General features: G+C 51.5%; 1 protein-coding gene across 1 annotated transcript in view; it reads left to right on the forward strand.

Annotated features, from left to right (window-relative positions):
- Positions 1-20,935, forward strand: part of LAMA5 (laminin subunit alpha 5) — an 85,840-nt gene that overhangs the window by 34,239 nt on the left and 30,666 nt on the right. The window contains exons 3-20 of the mRNA XM_053958863.1: positions 2,837-2,954; positions 6,321-6,439; positions 6,777-6,947; positions 7,380-7,477; positions 12,309-12,424; positions 13,283-13,401; positions 14,184-14,274; positions 14,424-14,558; positions 14,955-15,017; positions 16,147-16,287; positions 16,636-16,773; positions 17,004-17,138; positions 17,601-17,735; positions 19,162-19,299; positions 19,463-19,515; positions 19,680-19,779; positions 20,274-20,326; positions 20,733-20,838. Coding sequence (XP_053814838.1) covers positions 2,837-2,954; positions 6,321-6,439; positions 6,777-6,947; positions 7,380-7,477; positions 12,309-12,424; positions 13,283-13,401; positions 14,184-14,274; positions 14,424-14,558; positions 14,955-15,017; positions 16,147-16,287; positions 16,636-16,773; positions 17,004-17,138; positions 17,601-17,735; positions 19,162-19,299; positions 19,463-19,515; positions 19,680-19,779; positions 20,274-20,326; positions 20,733-20,838 — 2,029 coding nt within the window. The remainder of the gene's footprint in view (positions 1-2,836; positions 2,955-6,320; positions 6,440-6,776; positions 6,948-7,379; positions 7,478-12,308; positions 12,425-13,282; positions 13,402-14,183; positions 14,275-14,423; positions 14,559-14,954; positions 15,018-16,146; positions 16,288-16,635; positions 16,774-17,003; positions 17,139-17,600; positions 17,736-19,161; positions 19,300-19,462; positions 19,516-19,679; positions 19,780-20,273; positions 20,327-20,732; positions 20,839-20,935) is intronic.

Genomic DNA, 20,935 nt, shown 5'->3' on the forward strand with positions numbered 1-20,935 from the left:
GTTACAGATGGATTTGGGTATGGAGAGAGGAATTGTGTTTGGCTCTGAGAGCAAATATCTGCCCTGTCTTTCAGCTGAGGTATTGCAGATGGTCCAGACATATGCAGCAAGAACCCAGAGGTTCTTGTGCTTTGCTGTGAAAAGCAGGAATAGGAGATAAAAGCTGTTAGACCTGCTCTTGGACATCTGACCCTGCCAGTGGGGCTGGGACTGGCCTTTCAGAGAACTCCCAGCAAGCACAGACACTGTTTTATCTGCACTGCCCGGTGTGTGTGTGAATGCTCTGAAACCATCTCTACCTCCTTCCTTCAGCCAGAGAGGGCTCAGAGGGGTCCGGAGCCTGTGGCTGCCCAACCCTGCCCTGCCCCAGGGCTTGCAACCAGCAGCACCGGGTTTTTTTCCTGGCTGTTGTTTTCATTTTGTGAATCACTGAGCCCTAGGCTTGGTTTTGTGTCAAATTTCACTGTTTGGGCAAAAGCTGCACCAATTTGCCCACATGGTAATCCATGCTCTGCAGAGGGAGGGGACTTCTGAGATCCAGAAGCACGCGAGGAGTTGGACTCCAGCACATTTAATTAGGAGCACTCTGTTCCAGCAAAAAGTGGAACAAAGAGGAGGACCCCCTAGAAATTCCGTGGGATTTACTGGCAGTAAATTCATTATTGGCTTTGCAAAAAGAAAGGCAGAAGAGAGGGATGCACCTCACATTTCTAAATTTGTGTTTGTGGTTGCTGTTCATTCAGAGCAGAGAATCCCCTGTGCCTGAGGCCTGAACATGTACAGGTATTCTTGAGCCACAGGGAATTTTGTGCAGCTACAGGCAGTGCTAGATTCCAACAGGAGAATTAATTTATTCCCTGCAGAATAAAGCTGGAGGAGGGTTTAGATGTGAGGGAAGGTGTAACTTCACAGGCTGGTGTTCAGCCCTGTTCCCATGCCAAGAGGCAGATGTTGAGCTGTGAGAACTGGTCCTGCAGAGAAAGCAGCTGCCTGAGCTGAAGCCTCTTGGGCTTCACTATCAAATACCAGCTCTGCTGAGAGGGTAAACAGGCAGAAAAAGCTGCTCCTCAAAAAAAGCCTAGTCTTGTATGCCTTGACAGCACGTTTGTCACAGAGGGGAACTAGAGCAGCACTGGGGTCTGTTTTCCCTCAGTTTTTGAAAAGGATGCCTGTTTCCCCCTTGGCTGGGCTTGAAAGTCTTTTGGCAGCAGAGAACGGAGTTGGGTGACTGCTTTGGTTTCTTTATTCTGGATGGCACCAGTCCTTAGCAGTGCAAACCCTGAGAGTGGTGACAAATCCCACCCTCCTGCCCATTCCCAGCTGGAGAACCTGCTGTGCTTGATCTTCATGTGGCTTTCCCAGCTGGATCTGGTTCACTCCTCCCTGAGAATCTCTCTCAAGCCCCCTTAGTCTACACCCAGGTGTGTTTTCAGGTGTCACCAGCCTGCAGTGGGAACCACACCAATCCCCCTGGTAGGTGGAGGAGAGGCTGCCCCAGAGCCAGAGGAACATTTGGGAGTCTCCTGAGGAGGTTTTTGCCTGAATGTCCTGCCAAGGGGAGAACTGAGCTGGTGCCAGTCCTCAGGGGTGCCCACATCCCCTTGCTCCACATCTGCACACCAGCACTGGGACCCCTTGTCTGACTGACCCCAGCAAGATCCGTGCTTTATAGATGGCTTGGTCAATTTAAATACCTCTTTCTTGTTTCTTCTGTCCTTTACTTGCCCAATCTGTGGATTGTCAGGGCTGTTTTGGAGGCATGTTATTATTAATGAACGTCCTCTGGCTCGGCGATGCGTGTGGCCGGGGCAGGGCTGAGGTGCTGGCTGCTGTTCTGGCTCTCCTGCCTGGCTGAGATGGGCACGGAGCCGTCCTTCTCCTCCCCCTGCAGAAATGTCCCTCTGGATGCTTGTCAGTCTTCAGGGGGGTGTGTATGCTCATACAGCCCCAGCTCTGCATGAGGAGGGACTCCTGGGCTATAAATCTCTGCCTTTCAAGCACTAAACTCCCTTTTGGGCTGTTTTTGACATTAGGAATTTCCTCTGATAAGAGAACTTTATTTGCCTTTAAATATCACTTTGTGACAGGATGATGGAGTGGGGGTTCTTGGAGCGAGCCTGTGCCAGCCGGGGAAGGGAAATTCTGCTGGGGCTTTTGTTTCTCTCTAGCACTGACATTGTAGCTCTTTAAAGACTAGGTTTATTTTATACTTGGCAGGAGTGTGTGTGCACATGTCAGTGTCCAGACAAATGGGAGCAGCCCCGTGTTGGAGCTGTGCTGGAGCCAAATGGGTCTCCTGCTCTCCCTTCCCTGTGGCACCTGGGGAAGAGGAGCTGTGCTGGGGTTTTTCTGGAACAGACTTCCAAACACAGGCTTTGTTGGTGTGTGGAATGCCTTAAAAAGACAGAAGGAGGGTTTTTGTGGTACTGTCTCCAAGGTACAGTTGGATGTTCCCTGGCTGGCAGGCCAGTGTGTCACCTGTTACCCCACAAAGAGCCCAAAAGCCAAGTCCTCAGGGCAGCATTGTAGCTGTTTGTAATGCAGCCTGCTCAGGCTAAGCCTGAGGTGTCTCCCAGCACAACCTGAGTACAGCCTGTAGCCACAAAGTCTGAGCTGTGTTTGCATTCAGTGGGAGCTGAGCTCCCTGATCTGGCTCTGCAGCAGCCGTGTCGCATCACCATCCCTTTAGATACGGAGGATTTCGCTCCACAGGCTGCTTGTGAGCAGCAGGAGCTGCAAAGTGCCAGCTCATTTATTCCACTTGGATTCCATGAAGTTCTCTCTGCTTTTCAGGATGCCTCAAGCAGCCAACTAACTCTGTGTTCCTTTCTTTCAGCTCTTCCACGTAGCATATGTCCTGATCAAGTTTGCCAATTCCCCTCGTCCTGACCTCTGGGTGTTGGAGCGATCCACTGATTTTGGCCTCACCTACGAGCCCTGGCAGTATTTTGCCTGTGAGTATGACAGGGGGCTGCAGCTCAGTGCCAGGTAGTGAGGCTGTGGTGAAGATAACTCTGTGCCAATACAGGGTTGGGTTTGGAGCTGTCCCTGTGTCATTGCTGTGATGAGGACATGTCTTCTGTTTCATCTGCCCAATGAGGCTGCAAGAGTTGAAGGTTGAATGCTCCTCAGGACAGGAGAACTATTTTACTCTCTGGTACTAAATGTATGTTTTAAAATGCTGTCATGATGTGTAGGGGAGTGCCAAAGCTGGCACCAGTGTCTGCAGTTGGGTGTTGTTGATCTAGGTCTGAAGGTGAGATTTCTTATCATCTCCTCCCTGCCCTCCTCTTTCAGTCTCTTCCCTGTACCATCCCAGACTGTAATTCAGCTCCTCCAGAAGTCAAGCAGCAGCTCGCTTCCAAGTGGCTGCTATCACAGAAAAGTCTGGATGCAGAAAACATTCCCTTGTGCTTATCAGTACCGGAGATTGGATGCAGCCTGTGCAGGGCAGGGAACTGCTGTCCTGCTGCTGTGCAAGGTGGGATCAGAGACAGCTGGCTGGAAGGGAGATCCAGTTTGTGCATTTGGCTTCCCAGTTCTCTGATTAAAACCTTAAGAAACAGCTGGTTCTACAAAACTCTTCTCCCAGAGGGCCTGTGGGGTAGCCGGATGCCGAGGAACTTGTTAACCACCAGCTCCTCCCAGAAGCAGCAGCAGTAATTGGGAGAAGATGTGAGTTAAGATCTGCAGCCAGAGCTTAAAACCTGGCAAGAAAGGACTTGAGAGCACTCAGAGGCCTTGCCCTGGGCTATCCCTAAAGGCTCATATTTCTGGCTTACCTGTCAGGCTGTACTTTGGATTTCTGGCCTCTTCTTGTGCAAGAAAGAGCTGCAGACATACTACCACTGTGTTGCCTTTGCGTGGTGGCTCCTCTCTGGGGCGGATGTTTTTCTCTCTGCTGTGTGCTAGTAGGGAATTACTGCTGTCAAATTCCTGCTTTGCTTTCTTCTATCTTCTCTGAGTATTTCTCTGCCAGTTCTGAAGCCTCTCTTGGGCCCCATTACAGTTTTGGTCCTGCATGGTCTGGAGCTGCACAGGGAGCTCTTGCTCCACTGGCATGGAGTGTGTAGTGGCAGTGCTGCAATGTCTGGAGTCCCCTTCCCTCCTGGAACATCATGCCCTGTTACCCCTCCCCTGGAGAAGGGAGGTGCAGTGACACAGCCCAGTGGAAAATTCCCATGGAAATAAAGAGGTGGCTGCTCCAAAACCGCCAGATTTGCAAGCACAAGAAGTCCTCTGCGCAGGTTTATTTTTATCGCGGGGAATTCTGTAGGTGGTCTAATAAAAACACTGCCAGGTCAGTACCAGGGTTAAAAGCAGCTGGCAGAAATGCAGGGTTTCTTCAGAGCAGCCAGTGAGCCTTGCCAGAGGTGACACTGGCACTGTCCACCCTGGCTCAGCACTGTCCCTCGAGCTGCCCATCACGGGAGGTGCCAGGCTGCTTTTGGGCTTAGCTCTGTGGGAGGAGAGAGAAGTGGCTGCTGGGTGAGGCTCTGTCCTTGTCTGTTTCCTTAAAGCACTGCTAGAGTTTAAGGCCAATGTGTTACTCTGGTTTAGCTCAGAATGCCCAGATTCTGGCTCACATGCTTGTGCAGATTTTGCAATAACTGGAGGAGTTCTTTGGTTTTCCTGAGTAGCTCCTTGGGCTGGGCATCCTGTCTCCATGCAGCCGTGGCAGCGCTCTGGAAATCAATCATCTCAAGCCGGTGGTGACAGGTTCCTTGCCTGGGGCTTTAAAAATAAATTGCCTTTAAAAAAGCACCTGGTGAAGCAAACCTTGGTGGCCAGAGACCTGATGTTAAATATTTCCACATCTTCCTGTGGATGCAACTGAGCTCTTGCTGTTGCCAAAACAGTGTTTCCCAGAGCAAGGCCACTTTCTGGAGACAAGGTGTGGATCGGTGCAAGCCAGAGGTGAAGGCAGGGAGACAGAAATTCTCTGCTCCCTCTTTGCTGTTCCTTCTGTCTGGCTCAGCCTACCCATGCAGCACATGGAGTGGGGGACCTGCCTTCTGCAGGCACATTGAGACAGATTTTGGAGGATTATTCCCGTGAATTGGGTTAACATTTCCCCTTCAGTTTCCTGTGTGAGCTGAGCAGTGCTGGCAGGAGCAGGAGATTGTGTTGGCTGCCTTTTCTTCCTTTTTCTCCCCATGGAAGCACCCTCAGGAGCACTGCAGTGACATTCACTTCAGCACACTCTGCTGTGAGCTCCTGGCACAGGTGAAAAGGGGTGGGAAGGAGCAGCAGCCTTTGTCCATGCTCTTCCTGGGGAACAGTCCCTGAGAGTAGCACTGTGTAGGTTTTTGCATGGGTAGATGTAGGTGCTCACCACCCTGCACAGTCAGGCCCTGAGCTGCCCCAGCAGTGCTTTGTTTGGCTCTGCCAGCACAGGGATGTCACACATCTGGGGACAAGGGTGCTGGACTTGCAGGAGCAGTCATACTGGGAAGCCAGGCCATTCCTGCAGCTGCGAGGACGGTGTTGGCATTCAGTGTCCCCAGAGCAGGTCACCAAGCCAGCAGAGTGGCTGCCTGGTGATGCTTGTTCCCTGGCTTTATCCAGCCTTGCATTGCCACTTAGTGGCAGGAGCCCTCGTTTGCTGTCCCCAAGGAGTGGTTCTTGGTGGCTTTGGCATCTCTGGTCTGTGGCATTGGTTTAAGAGCAGAGTTCAGAGTAAGGTGTGAGGAGGGGACCTGCAGTATTTGGAGAGGCAGAGCAATGGCTTGCAGGATGTCTGCTTGTCCACCCTGCCTGGGGGGAGATGTCCCAGCAGTGACTGTGGCTTGTGGTTGCTCCTGTTGTGGGTTCTGTGCTGGCTTCAGGACTGACCCAGGAGCTTTAGGAGCCACATGAACTGATGGTGCAGCTCCTACATCAGGAGCAGAGCCCTGGCAGCAAAGAGCCCTTCTGCAGTTCAGTGGAAGCAGTGTAGCAAATCCACTGCCAGCAAGGCAACAGATTGAGACCAGAGTCAGATCTCAGGCTGGTTGAACTGTGAGCTTAGTGCCAAAACTGAGGGGTGGGTTTCTCTGCAGGTGGTAGCAGTAGGTAGAGTGGCTATTCTGACCTTCCTCATTTACTGCAGGGAGGTGATTTGGAGAGTTTCCTACCTATTACTGTTAGAATGACACCCTCCCTTAGTGGAGGACATGTATTTAGCCATGACAGAGTTAATGACACAAAGCAATCTCTATGTGGTAAATGCTTAACAAAGATTATACACCCATCTCTCCTGTGGTCAGCATGGGAAAACCCATAGAGGGCTGGGAATTGTTCCTTTTCTCTTACTGCTCTCATCTGTGGTTGATGAACAGCTTCCAAGAGGGACTGCATTGAGAAGTTTGGCCAGCACACTGTGGACCGTATCACCAGGGATGACCATGCCATCTGCACCACTGAATACTCCCGGATCGTGCCTTTGGAAAACGGGGAGGTGAGCAGTTGCCTGTTTTCATCCCCTGGAGTTTCCAGGGTTGGTCAGTGGCTGTTGGCATTCCTGTAAAATAGGCTCCCTCTCGATTTTTGGATACCACTTTAAAGTATTCAGTTCAACCAAATGAGATTGACAGAGAGCTGATCCAGTCATCTGGAGAGAGATTGATTTCCTCCCACCCCACAGGGTTGCACAGATTTGTTCTCACAGATTCACAGAATGCTGTGGGGGGGAACCACCCAGTTCCAACTCACTGCCATGAGCAGGTACACCTTCCACTAGAGCAGGCTGCTCAGTGCCCAGTCCAACCCGGCCTTTTCCCTCCTCCCATTCACAGATTGTTGTCTCTCTGGTAAACGGGCGCCCAGGAGCCATGAACTTCTCCTACTCTCCTCTCCTGCGGAATTTCACCAAAGCCACCAACATCCGACTGCGCTTCCTGCAGACCAACACTCTGCTGGGCCACCTGATGGGCAAAGCTCTGAGGGACCCTACGGTCACCAGGAGGGTAAGGCAGGCCTTGATACCTCCTCTGGTGAGGTGGAAGTGTTTGAGAGCTGTGCAAGCCACCTCTGGGGAGGGGATACCCCGGCTGTTGCCTGTGGGGATTTTCTCTCGGTCTTGCACCCCCTAAAGCTGAAGGCTTCTGCAGCAGACGCTGCTGTGGCTGGAGCTGGAGGCTGCCTGGGATGACACCAGCAATGTGGAACGGGGAAACATCTCTTGGTGTCACATGTGGCTTTCTGGCTGTGCTGGGAGCCCCCCACTCACAGCTGATGGGCTCTGTTAGAGGTGGTGGATCTGCAGCCTACAATGTCACTGTAAGGGAAATACCCCAAGACATCATTTTACTGGGTAAAGTCCTGCTGAATCTTGAGTGGAATGGTTATGAAATTGATTTGTAAAAATAGTCATGGCCAGCTTTTCTTGTGCTTTCCAGTACTACTACAGCATCAAGGATATCAGCATCGGAGGGCGCTGTGTCTGCCACGGCCACGCCGACGTCTGCGATGCCAAAGACCCCAACGACCCTTACAGGTACCTTCTGCAAAATCCCAGTTCTGTGGGAAAGCATTTGAATTACTGTTCTAAGAATGAAAGGTGATACCAAGTGTTAGTTGTGTCCTGTCCTGAGCTTGTAATGGTGCCATCCTGCTGCTTGTGGCTCTGCCTTGAGAAAGAAGCAGAAACTGCTCCAGACAAAGTATTAAAAATCACACTTTTTGTGAGACTGTTTTTCAGCCAGATTAGCTCCCTGGTTGAGTTTTCCTGTCCACAACTTTGCCATCCCACTGGAGCAGAGTGTGAGAATGAGAAGGAGGGGTACTGATGTAGAGCAGGGAGGTTTCCCATCAGAGTCCTGGGATCATTTCTGAACTTGTGCAGAGGAGTCTCCTGCTTCCCATGTGGCTTCTTAAGCACTGGGACAATGCTGTCATAAATAGATGGTCTCCCATGAAACCAGAGACTGCTTCCCATTTCTGCTCATAAGAACCATAGATTGGTTATGTACATATCTGAACAACTCTTAGCAAAAGAACAAGACTGTGTAAAGAAGTTACATTTTGGCTGATGGAACTTCCCATCTGCCTTGGCAACTTGGAATGCCAAAGAGCTGCTTCAGACCATGGAAGTGTTGCTTTTAGCCATCTGTTTGCAGCTTGAATGTTGCCTTTATAAAAGGATGGGTAGATTCAGCTGGATGAGGGGAGCTTGTATTTCTTTCTCATCAGGATCATGTAGAACTTTTGGATGGTCTAAAATAAAATTCCAGTGAGTCCCAGCCAAGGTTAAAGCTGAAAGTATTAAAACAAAGATGTATTGGTAAGCAAGCCTGCCTGAGTGTGCCAAACTCTCTGACAAAAGGAAGTTCATAAATATCTGAATGTACAGTTCCTTGTTTTTTAGACATTGGTGTTGCTGGATGCAAAGTGCACCTGTGTGCTGGGGCAAAAGGCTTCGTGGGGACAAGTGATTCTTTAACATGGAAATGCCAGGACCTTTCTTGGGTGTATCAATGGCTTGGGGCTCTCCAAGAGGGGAGGGAAGGCTGAACAATGAGAAATATGTTGGATATCCTTGTTCATTGCCACTTCTGCTTGCAACTGTCTCTGTCTCCTGAAATTCTTCTCCTCCACTCTCATTTGGATGCATTTGGCATCTTCACTCTTGGCCCCAGCCTGTTGTGTGATGTTGCAGCACATGTTGGTAAGCAGCTGTTGCATTTCACCCAGAGCAGATCACGCTGGCCTGAGGGAGGAAACATTTCCGACTTGCGTACTTTGTACAGTCAGAAAATAACAGCTGTAAGTCCTTTGGGATACAGCAGGAAAAGGTGCTGGATAAACAGATCTTCTCATGGCATTGCTGTACCCTTTAGCAAGCCCAGGAGCACAGGCAAGTCAGCAGAAATCTGATACTTTCAGTTGAGAAAATGAGTAATTGATGAAATGCTGCCATTTTCCAGGCTGTGGGAGCAGCTGTGTGCAGCCTTCCCATTGAAGTGGGCACTGCTGGGCAGGATCCCAGCCCTCCTGCCCTGGCACAGCACAGAGCCAGCTTGGGGATATCTGTAATGCCACATCAGCTGGGGCTCGGACACACTGTCCCCTTGGGACACAGGCCCAGCTACCAGAAACCTGTCATGTCTTCAGCAGTCTGTGTGGTGCGCCCTCTGCACATGCCCTGCCTCTTCAGAATCTGATGTGTGGCAGCAGCTGGGCAAGGAAATGCAAATAAAAGGATGTGGATTGGCCTGGCCCTATTAAAAATCCCACAATCTCAGCCTGTTGGAGGGGTCTCTGCTGTTCATTTTAACTTCTCTATTCTGCACATCCCCATGTTTCTTGTGCCTGTTGCTCAGAAAGGCAGGGTGAGCACATTGATAGAGGTGAGGTGAGCTGGAAATCTTGGCAAAGACTTCAGGACATGATGAAGCATGTCCATGAGCTGACTTCCTGGCCATAAGTGGTAGTATTCATGCAACTTTGGAAAGTTTGTGTGAAGTGCCAAGCTACAGAGGCTGCACATCCAGCTGTGTTGAGCGGGCAGCACATCTGGGCCCTGTGTGAGTGTTTGCAGGGACCTGTGGGCCAGTACGGCCTTCTCAAGGCTCTCTGCACTTCTCACAGCTTTCTCTCTTTGCCCTAAGCTGGAATGGGCTGAGTTAAGCAGAGGGAAGGAATGTTCTCCTGCTTAAAGGTGAGCACCAGCAGGATGAGGCACAACCCTTTCTCCTGGCAAACCCTTGGAGCAGTGAGATAAGAATCATCAGGAACCTGGCTTGGAGAACCCAGACAAGAGTTGTGTGCTTCCAGGCTGAATGAGCTCAGGAGAACCCTACAAGGGTTCTGCATCTGTTTGATAAGAGCAACTGTTTCCGTGGCTTCACTGCCCTGTCACAGATGCCACAAGCAAGAGAGGAGACAACCAGAGAGTCCAGCTGCTCCTTCTGTGCCTGTGAAGATAACCACCAAGACAGCAGCAGCCTGGCTGGTCAGAAGCACATCCACAGATGAAGGATGCTTTCCCACTGCTGCATCCTGAACTCCAGCTTCCCCTTTCCCATTTGGAAGGCAGAGCACCCTGTGTGCCAGCAGACTTGTGCCATCTGTCAGTCTCTTTTTGCAGGTGGTTTTTCCTCCGTACAGTCAGAAACAGAGGAAGAGGCTTTTTTTCTTTTCTTGATTGTGCTCCTCAGATGTCCCAGCCAAATCCAGATGCTGTAGTGTTTGTGTGCTGCTCTCAGTTCTGCCACAGCTGCTCGCTGGAAACTGTTTAGTCTCTGCTGTTGAGCATCAATTCCAGCGGGAAGACTGCGGTTTCATTTCTTACAGCAGGAGGACCAGGAAATACGTGCTATGTGGACACAGCCGCTCCCTCTTCTCCCTCGTATATACTCAGTCAATGAAACATGTAAATATTGTGGTTTATGCACATTTGTCTGTAATTCATTAGCAGCACAGACTCGGCACAAGGTGCAGTAAAGCCATAACAGATGAGCTCTCTGAGAGGTCATCACTAACTCTGAACAGCAGAGACTAAATAAATACCTCCTTCTCCCTCTGAAATGAGCATCTTTACTCATGCAGTGCTATCTTCTTGTTTTCTGGGAACTGAACCAGTTCTTTTCAAACATCTTGAGCCTTAAGGAGCCTGGGCCGTGTGGCTGGAGCCACGTCCTCCAGTCAGGGAGATTAACACTGCTCAGCAGGTTTATAAGTTCCCTGACTCAGTGACCATCTTTCTCCACACATATGTATTTGGATCTTAATCTTGACCTCCTGCTGCTGCCATGGAAAGAAACAATAAAATTTTGTTTCCTTGAAAGTACTGAGTGGTGGTCAGCCAGGTGAGAGGTCTGTGGGTGGTTGCATTCCGGGGACACAGCCAAGGTTTGTCTCTCATTGAGACTCCCCCTTGGGTCTGAAAAACACTTGAAGAACAAGTTCCTGGTGGATATTTCAGGGCTGTTTTTTGCCACTTAAGCTCCAGCCAGGGGTTCAGTTTCATGCCTGGACTCTGCCAGCTACAGCCCAGCCTGTGCATGTGGGCAGGGATGGGGCATGACGAGTGCTGAGAGAACTGACTGCAGCCAAGTGTCCCTTGGCATCTGCAAGGGAAGGGCTGGGGGCAGCACTGGGACCTTCTGCCTCTCAACCCCTCTGCCTGAAGCAAAGATGCTGAGTGTGGATCCTGCTTCCATTCTCCCAAACTTTCAGATCATCCCATTATTTTCATTAAAATGAGGTTACTTGTGCTGCTGCCTCTACCTGGCAATTCACTATACACAGACTTGCAGGTCCCACATTTTAAAATTACATGTAGGTGGAAACTGTGGCACTCAGCTCACTGCAGAGTGTCTGCTCTCCTACACTTCACCCTGAATGACTACTCCTTTTGTTTCTAACGTTAAAAAAAAAAAGTTTATTTTTAAACGCTCTGCTTTTGAATGGAAAAGCATTGGAGGAGGGAGAGATGGGAGTGGCAGACTGGCCCTGAGGGGAAATGAGTAATTGCATAGATAAAAGCTGGAACATGCTGTATTATCCGTAAGTCTAATACAACAGAAAGCGTTTGTGTTGGATGGGAATGGCCCTGTGCTAAGTGGAGGCTTTGGGGCTGATGTCAGTGACGTTAATGAATCACCCTGGCGGTGGGCAGGGACGAGATCCATCGGGTGCCTGTCGAGATTCCTTGCCCGGCGCCTCCGGAGCTGCCTGTTTACCCAGCACAGCCCTGCCTGGAAAGCAGGAGGTGCAGTGCACGGGGAGCGTGGGGCCAGCATCTACTGCAATTCTTAATTCAAATTTCATGCCCTCCTCCCTGCAGCACAGGTGTACCTGGAGGAGCAGATAGCACCTGTGTGGTGCCATCCCTCTCCAAGCTCTGGGCTATCATTTTTTCCTTTCATGCTGCCCCTGCACAGTGGTGGGGACATCTTTGGGTCCCCGCGCCATGCTGCACTCTCTCAAATAATCATCTTCAGCTCGATTTCTACCACTGCCACCTCCAACCCTTTCACATTTTATTCTCTGCAGAGCTGGCTAGGCAGTGGCACACTGATTTTTCTCTTATCCTTGTATCCCTATGAAGGAAAAAAGGAATGATTATGGAGGAGAAGAAAGGGAGAGAATGCATCTGGAATAGCAAAGTTTGGTGTTTGGCTCAGAAAAAAACCAAATCAATTAAAAAGTTGAAAAAAGTGCCTTAGAAGCCTCTTTTGCAGAATATTGGGATTAGCAAATACCACGCGTTCACGTACCAGATCGGTGACAGCGATGCGCAGCAGGGTCACACAGCAGCTCCCCATCCCACACATCCCTCTCACCACCCCAGCCTTGTCTGTGCCCCGTTGCTGTCCCCGCAGGCTGCAGTGTGACTGCCAGCACAACACCTGTGGTGGCTCCTGCGACCGCTGCTGCCCCGGCTACAACCAGTTCCCCTGGAAGCCTGCCACCGCCGACAGCGCCAACGAGTGCAAGCGTAAGTGGGAGCTGGGCTTTCCTCCCTGCCGGGCACAGCCCAGCGCCCTGCTGCAGAGAAGCTGCTCGCTGCACTGCTGGGGCTGGTGCTGTGTGGGACTGGGTGAGCCGGGGGTGGTGACACAGCAGAGAGGACTCTGCACAGCAGGGGTTGGTGTTCAGGTGAGGCTCACGCAGGGAGGTCTCCCAGGTCCGTGTGGGACTTTGGCTCTGCTGGCGCTCCAGTTCCTCCAGCGCGTCCAAGGGTTCGTGCAGGCAAGTCTCGTTGCACAATTCTGTCTGCAAGATGAATTAGGTTTGGATGTGTTTGCGTACAGCACGTCTTTATTTGTCTAGAGAAACCTTTGGTCAGTGCCGACAGTGGAATTTCTGCTGCACTGGGAGTGCAGAGCACAGAGCTGCATGAAACAGTGTCTTAGAAACACAGGGTGGCAAAGGATCTTAAATCCTGGGAGTTTCTAAAGCCTCCTCACCTGGTGCTGGATTTTACAGCTCACCTCTATCCAGGGTGGGATAAAAGAGGCAAGAATGTTGCACCCTAAACCAGACTAGTCGAGGCCCCACTGTGGTGACTTTTCTTTCTCGTCCATACATGCCTGCACGTATTTTGCTTGTGATTTTGTGCCCGCTGCGCTCTCCTGGTTGCAGACCAGAGGAGTTGCTGCTTCTGTGCTTTTGAACTGAAAGACTTCAGAGAGCTTGGGAGATCATGTAATCCCCCCAGATGCATTCAGGCATCTTTCCTCACGGAAAACCAACCCATCAAACCCAGGAGGGAGAGTTGACATCCTGAGATGCAGCTGCTGACTGAAGGACCTCTGAGGACGGGTGGTTTAGCTCCCATCTCTTTGCATTCCAGCCTGCAATTGCAACGGCCATGCCTACGACTGCTACTACGACCCGGAGGTGGATCGACACAAAGCCAGCAGGAGTCGTGAGGACAAGTTTGAAGGGGGAGGTGTTTGTATTGACTGCCAGGTAGGCCCGAAGAGCTTCTCTGGAAAAGGCTGTTGCAAATATTTGTGTTTGTTTCTGCTGTCAGCCTGGAGTTCAGCCTCCTGGGACCTCTCCACCAAGCTCCTCTGTTATCTAAATTAGGTCTCTGCCTGGAAATTTAGTCTCTTTGCTGTGGATTAAAGGAGTGTGCACCAGTAATGAGAACAGCACTTGGGTTTCTAGCTCTTCCCTGGTAGTACCAGTGCCTCCTAAAGCTTTAGTTTGCTGAGACACTGGAATTGGGAGGGACAGGCTGCTGCCTAGCACATTGTGTAATCCCTACCTAGTTCACAGTGCTCTGGCATCCCCCTGCATGTCTCTCTGCCCACCAAAATGCTAGTCTTCAGTCTCTGTGAAGGTGGGAAAGTAGCTCTTCCCTTCCCAAGGTGATTGTGACTGTGACCTGGTTAATTAATGCATTGGCATGAAACTTCTGGCTGTGCTTCCTTGCTTGGAGGAAACAGGTTGCTCCCATCCTTCAAGCACAAAATGGTCAGGACATTTTACCATCTGAAAGAAGTGAAATGGGCTCAAGGTCAGATACGAACCTGAAACTCACCCTGTGTTTATGGGAGGATACAGTTGGCAGGAAGTGCTTTATTCCCAGGTCGGTGTATGTGGAATTTTGAGCAGATTTAGGTCTTCGGTGTGCTGAGGCTCCTGAGCTGCTTCCTCTGTAACCTGGAGCTGTTATGAAATCTGGCAGATGAATGTGAGTCCTGCAGGCAGAGGAGCTGATGCCTCTCTAACCCACTGTCTTTCAGCATCACACCACTGGCATTAATTGTGAGAGGTGCATCCCTGGGTACTATCGATCCCCTGACCACCCCATCGACTCTCCTTACATTTGCTACCGTGAGTGCGAACTCCTCTGCAGTGACATCCTGCTGGACTTGGTGACACTGGGGAGGGCGCTCTGGAGGGTTGGGCTGAGAGGTTTTCCTGCTGTAGGCGGTCTGAGGCTTCATTCAGTGACACTGCTGCTGGCTTGTCCCTCTCTGCAGGCTGTAACTGTGAGTCTGACTTCACCGATGGCACCTGTGAGGACCTCACCGGGCGCTGCTACTGCAAACCCAACTACACCGGGGAGCACTGCCACGCCTGTGCCGAGGGCTACCTCAACTTCCCCCACTGCTACCGTAAGTGGGGGTTCACAGCTGGGAGCCCACAGAACCAGCAGCTCCAGCTGTGGCTCTTGGGATGTTCTCTCCCCATGCCACGTGGCGCTCCTGTCCCAGGAGGAGTTCTTTCAGGTGGGCACAAGTCCACATTTGTCTTGGGTGGAAGCTGCACCAGAGCTGAGCTGCTCTGAACACAGAGTCAACAGGAGCTTCCCATTTGGCTGGAGTCTCATCTCCCACTTCCTTACGAAAGGCAGGCTGAAAAGGGCTGTCATGGCTTGTTGTTTAGTGGGACATCTATTCCATGTTCCACATTCATCCTGTTCAGCTTTGGGGCTGTCAAGTCCCCGATATTCCATCAGGATTTCTCTGAGTGTGTGTGCTGACCTGTGCAATGTGTCTTTCTCTGCACAGCTGTTCCAGCTTTCTCTTACAACAATACTGGAGAGCAAGTGCTTCCTGCAGGACAGATAATAAGTAAGCAGTGCAATTTTCTTTGATGCTTTGGCAATGCTGTCATTTCTGTTATACCTCCCATCCAATGCAGGTCTTCAGCTTACTGGGCATGTACGTTGTGTGAGGCAGCCCTGAGTGGTTTTAAGAGGGCACAACCAGCAGCTGAGCTGGGGGGAAAAGAAGTTTTATGATCCCCTTTTTACAGATGTAGAAACTCTAGCCTGGAGTGACAGTGTGATTTTTTTCTGGGGTCCAGGCCATGTGGGGATGGCCCTTCTGCCCTCCCTGTGAGGAACCTCCCCCAAAGGTCCTGGAGGGGCTGTGGCTGAGCTGGGAGCTCTGCTGTGGGCACCTCCCACTCTCTCTGTGTCGCTTCCTCTGTTGTTTAGAAAGCTCATCCATGCTCTCATCCCTGCTCCCCTCCACCTCCCTCCTCTCTCATGCTCACTCCTCTCAGTTCATCTACCCCTTGTGCTTTATTCTGTCCCTTTTCCCACCAAATCCTCCCCTGTCTCATGCTCCCCAGCATGCTCCAGATAACCTTTTCCTTCCTTCTGATATTTTGAAGTCTGTATCTTCCAGACAGGTTTTTTCTTTCCTGAGCTGGAATTTCTCACTTCCCTTCTCATTTCCTCACCTCCCCCTCCCTCTGGTTTTTGGATGATGTTTGTCCTTGCCTCTCCCAGCCCAGCACCCCACACCACTGCTGCTGGTGACAGCAGGGCTGGCTCAGAGCCTTGGCACTGCCTGCCTGGAACACCCTGCCCTGGAAGTGGGAAGGTCTCGGGTGCAGCTGAGCATGGAGTGACCAGAGAGAAAGCCCAAAGTTCACCCTGGTTAGCCAAAGGCTCTGGTTATTCCCACACTACACTGACTCAGCTCTGCCGGGGCTTGTGGAAGCAGCATTTGCCTGCCCTGTGTGTTGCCCTGCTGCCCACCCTGCACCTTCACACCAGCGTGGTGCTGAGGCCTCCCAGCCGCCCCGGGAGCCAGGCTCGGGTTGGTTACAACATTCTTATCTGATAGGAAGGTTATGGAAGCAAATGCTTGAGCATTTGAGCTGCCTCAGGGCAACTCCTGCCGTGTCCTTGTGGGACCTCAGAGCTCGGCTGACAGCCGTGTGTGGTGTCTGTTGTGTGTCCCCATCCAGACTGCGACTGCTACGCGGGTGGGACGGAAGGCAACGCCTGTCGGAAGGACCCTCGGGTGGGGATGTGCGTGTGCAAACCCAACTTCCAGGGAGCACACTGTGACCAGTGTGCCCCAGGCCACTACGGGCCCAGCTGCCAGCGTGAGTACCCCGTGGGCAGCGTCCCCAGCTGGGCTTCTCCTTGTTCTCCACCCATGCTGGGGAGGAGGAATTCCACAGCTCTACTTCCAAGTGACAAATTCCCATGACTTCTGCACTTTTGCTGTTGTTTTCCACCCAGCCCTGACCCTCCAGCATCCTCCCAAGCTGTGGGGGACTCTTGAAGACTCCTGAGCTATGGGCCAGGCATGCTTGCTGTCAGCTCTTTTCCCCATGCTTTCACCAGCAACTGCTCTTCTACCCCAGAGGAACAGATGCTCTGGTTCCTTTCCTGGGCAGGCTAAAGACAAAAAAACCTGCTTATTTACTACTGCCCTTATTGCTTTGCAGCCTGCCAGTGCTCTGGCCCTGGTCAGTACGATGGCACCTGTGACAGCGAGACAGGGCAGTGTCTGTGCCGCACGGGATTTGAAGGGCAGTCCTGTGACCAGTGTGCTCCAGGCTACTTCAACTACCCTCTGTGCCAGTGTGAGTATCTGTCCTTCACGGGCCTGGGTGGGGACACAGCCAGAGTCCTCTGGCAGGGGACTGAAGGACCGGAAGGTGGTTTTGGAGAATATGTGCCATGGGCAGAGACTGATGGTCTGAAGGCTTTAGAGCAGCACCTGATGCCTGTCTGAGAGCCCCAGGAAGAAGACATTTTGCCACGACCTCTGCCCTGTGCTCCCAGCTCAGGGGGTGGTTTCTGTGTGTTGCAGTGTGTGGCTGCAGTGCTGTCGGGACGCTGCCGGGAGGCTGCGACTCCGCCGGGAATTGTTTCTGCAGAGCCGAGTTTGCTGGGCCACGCTGTGAGCAGTGCAGCCCTGGCTACCACTCCTACCCCCACTGCTACGGTGAGCACCTGAACCTGCAGCTCCTGCTGCTCTAAAAAACACAGCTGTTCTTGCAAGACTTCGGTGTTTCTCAATATCAAATCCATGTGGTTTGCACCGTGAGTTTGGCAGGCTTGATTTGGGGGTCATGGATCATAGCAAAGCCTGGAAGACAAAGCAGTTTTTATCAGTCACACTTCCTCATCACTGCCCTGCTGTGACCTGGTGTCTCAGTTTATGCCTTTCATGTGTGTCATTTTAGTGCATTAGCCTACTAAACTGCTGGGGAACATTGAATAGGCTGTAAGACCCCTCAGTGCATTTTCCTGATATGGTTATGAAAATAACTGCACGATTTGCTGAGAGATTAAGAAATTCATTTTTTCTGATGGAAGTGGCTAATTCCTGGGGGGCTGAATGATGGTTCAGACCAGCAGTGCTTGACCACAGATCACAGGGATCATCAGAATCCTGCTCTTACAGCTTGCTCCTGCGATTCCCGGGGTGCAGTGGACAACAACTGCAGCCCAGCGGGGCAGTGCCGATGCCACGGGAATTTTGCAGGACACACCTGTAACCAGTGTGCCCTGGGCTTCTACGGGTACCCCAGCTGCACACGTGAGTAACACCTTACTGCTCTCTACAACCACTGCGAGGAGAGACTGAGGCCGGTCTCTTCTGCCAAGTAACTAGACAAGAGGAGATGGCCCCAAGTTGCAGTCTGGGAGGTTCAGGTTGGGTATTAGGAAAAATTTCTTCACCAAAACAGTTGTCGAGTATTGGTACAGGCTGCCCAGGGCAGTGGTGGTGTCACCATCGTTGGGAGGATTTAAAAACCATGTAGATGTGGCACTTGGGGACATGGTTTGGTGGTGGGCTTGGAAGTGCTGGAGGAACAGTTGGATGATCATCTTAGAGGTCTTTTCCAACCTTAATGATTCTCTGATCCCATCCATTTCCCTGGGCACTGCATCGCTCCTGGGCTATTGCCACAGGTGCCAGGACTGAGCAATGCCTGTGGCAGGTGCCTGCAGCCCCAAATCCTCTGACCAGCCCTCCCCAGCTCTGAGCAGAGTGTCCCCATCTCCCTCCCTGTCAGCAGTCCCGATTGGAAGCCAGATGTACTCTTATGTCTCCCAGCAAGAATTTACTGCTCATTAAAAAGTAATCCGTGATACAATTTCCGTGAAGCAACAAAAGAGCATCATCGCCCTCTTGCACAGTACTAAATGTGGACTCCTGAGCCTTGCCAGCTGGCAGAACACTCCTCCCAAATGCTGATGCCGGCAATATGCCTTTGAAGAGGCTGGAGGCAGAGATGAAATGGTCTCACAGGAGTTCAGTAGTCACTTTTTTTTTTTTGTCTCATAAAGCCACAGCCACATTGCAGAGCTGTAGAAGACCCACAGCAAGGAAAGAAAAGAACCACCTGATTTTTATATTTTTTCAAAATCTGTTGTTTCCTGAGCAGTCTTTTGCTGTTAGCAAGTGTAGGGGTGTCAGCCTAGAATGTCTCCTTTGGCAGGGATTTGAGGTGTGCTGGCTGGGCCAGGAAGGCATGGCCAGCTCCCTGGCAGCTTGCTGACCTTTCCTGTGATAGGGCAGTGGGATCTCTGTGCATTCATGGGCAGCAGGTCATGCAGAAGCTGTGGAACCATTGCCCTGCCCTCACCCTGCTGCCCACGTCCAACATCCACAGGGCAGACCCTGATGGCCAAATGCTTCTCTTGAGCGTTTGGGATTTTGCAGGGTCTGATATGTCACTGGCGACTGACTTTTGGGGGATGAGATCACACCCCTTCTCCTCAACCAAAACTCTTCCCTGCCTCTGAAATACACATAAATGTATGTGAAAGGCTGTGATAAGCATTGAGACTTCAATTGTTTTTCTTAAAAGATAGGGTGGTTTTAACCAAAAGCAAAGAATGAGAATTTTATTTATAATCCACGTCTGGCTGCTTTTGGTGAAGGTCAGGCAGACAAAAGAGGCTGTTGCTGGGAAGCCCTGAATGCCACTCCAGCAGTTCTCTCCCCTCTCTTGCAGCTTGCCAGTGCTCCCAGGAGGGGTCCCTGCATGGCACCTGTGACCAGGACACGGGGCAGTGCAGCTGCCGGCCCAAGGTGACAGGACTGCGCTGTGACAGCTGCGTGCCTGGCGCCTACGGCTTCCCCCACTGCCAAGGTAGCCCCTTTTCCCTGATCTCTTGGCACACTCCAGTCTCTTGGGTGCTGGTAAATGCGTTTATCATCCCCCAAAATCTTTGCAAGGGGAGAAATAACCCCAGTTAGGGACAGCTGAGGGGTGGGCTAGTGTATAAATCTGTTCTTTCACCCCTCTTTTCTAGTGGGCTCCTGTAACCCAGCAGGGTTGGAGACTGCAGATCCCTCGCTGGCCCCAGTGAGTATGAAATGAATGTACCACAACCCCTGCAGGTCATTTTGTATGATCTACTTTATCTCTTTTTGGACCAAGTCCTTCCTTAAGCTCAGCCAGAGCAGCAGACCCCACGTTCAACCACTGCAAATTCTCACCTGCTCTTTTCTCCCTCTGCCTTTCCCCAGGGCTCCTGTGCATGTCGGGCGTACGTGGAAGGCCCAGCTTGTGACAGATGCAAGCCTGGATACTGGAACCTGACTCCAGAGAACCCCTATGGCTGCCTGAGTAAGGAAATGGCATTTGCAGAGTCTGCAAAAGTCCCCTCCATGGTCCAAGAGCCAAGCCCAAGCCAGTGAGCACCATCACTGGAGGATTGGAAGTGATGGCCTTCCTTCCATCTTCGCCCAGAAGTGATGTGTCAAAGCTGGAGTCCTCTGGGTGACCCTCACGTGGAAAGGGGGAAGGCTGGAGCCTGGAGCTTTTTGCCTGGGATGAAACATAGGGCTCATGCAATGAGTTATGCCCTTCTCAGCCCTCCCTACAGACACTTAATTTTTCATGGCCAAATATGCAGAAAAGGCAAATGTCTTTGGTAGCTGTGTCCTCAACAGTAGCTGTCCAAAATGAAATATAAGCCCTTGTGCAGGGCTGCCTTCTACTTCTACTGGCTCCTCTTACCCCAACCAGTGTCCTCTGGTGTGGTGGGTACTGACCCCATCAGGTTTCTTCTGAGGGGCTGATTGACCTTCTGGCTTTCTTGTTCATCTCCCTCTCCTCAGGCTGCAAGTGTGACACCAAGGGCACCATCAGTGGAATCACAGAGTGCCGGCAGGTGGGTTTGTTCTCTGTTTCCAGGCTCCTCTGAGTGTGCTGCGTTGGGAGTGTTCAGCTCTGTCTGTCCCAGCAGCTGCTGGAGAAGCCCCAGCAGTGAGCTCTCAGCGCTTGGACCACAATCTGGGCTTGCATGAGAATGTGGGATTAAGACCTGTCATAAATTAGGCACCTAAACATTTCTGGGTCTGTCCCAGGATGCCTGGGTTTTTGTTTGCCTTTATTGTTGTGTAATTTAAGTTATCTGGCCCTTATCTGGCCCACCCACACGCAGGAAGCCGTGTGGAGCATGAATCTCAAGCTGCTGCTTCTGCAGTGTCTCAGACCAGAACCCAAATAACTGAGGAACAGCTTAGCCATGACAAGCAACAGGAGGGAATGAGTTTCCGTGCCTGCTTCTCTCCCAGGGCGATGGGCAGTGTTTCTGCAAAGCCAACGTGTGTGGGCAGTTCTGCTCGACCTGCAAGGACGGCTACTTCAACATGGAGAATGCAAATTACTTCGGCTGCCAAGGTGAGCCCCTTCTGTGATGTGTTTGGTGAGTGAGGGGAGCCACAAGAAATTGCCCCACTGCACAGACTGACTGGTTGGTGACCTTGGAGAAAAGGGG

This window comes from Vidua chalybeata, chromosome 17 (assembly GCF_026979565.1).
Source record: "Vidua chalybeata isolate OUT-0048 chromosome 17, bVidCha1 merged haplotype, whole genome shotgun sequence".
NCBI lineage: Eukaryota > Metazoa > Chordata > Aves > Passeriformes > Viduidae > Vidua > Vidua chalybeata.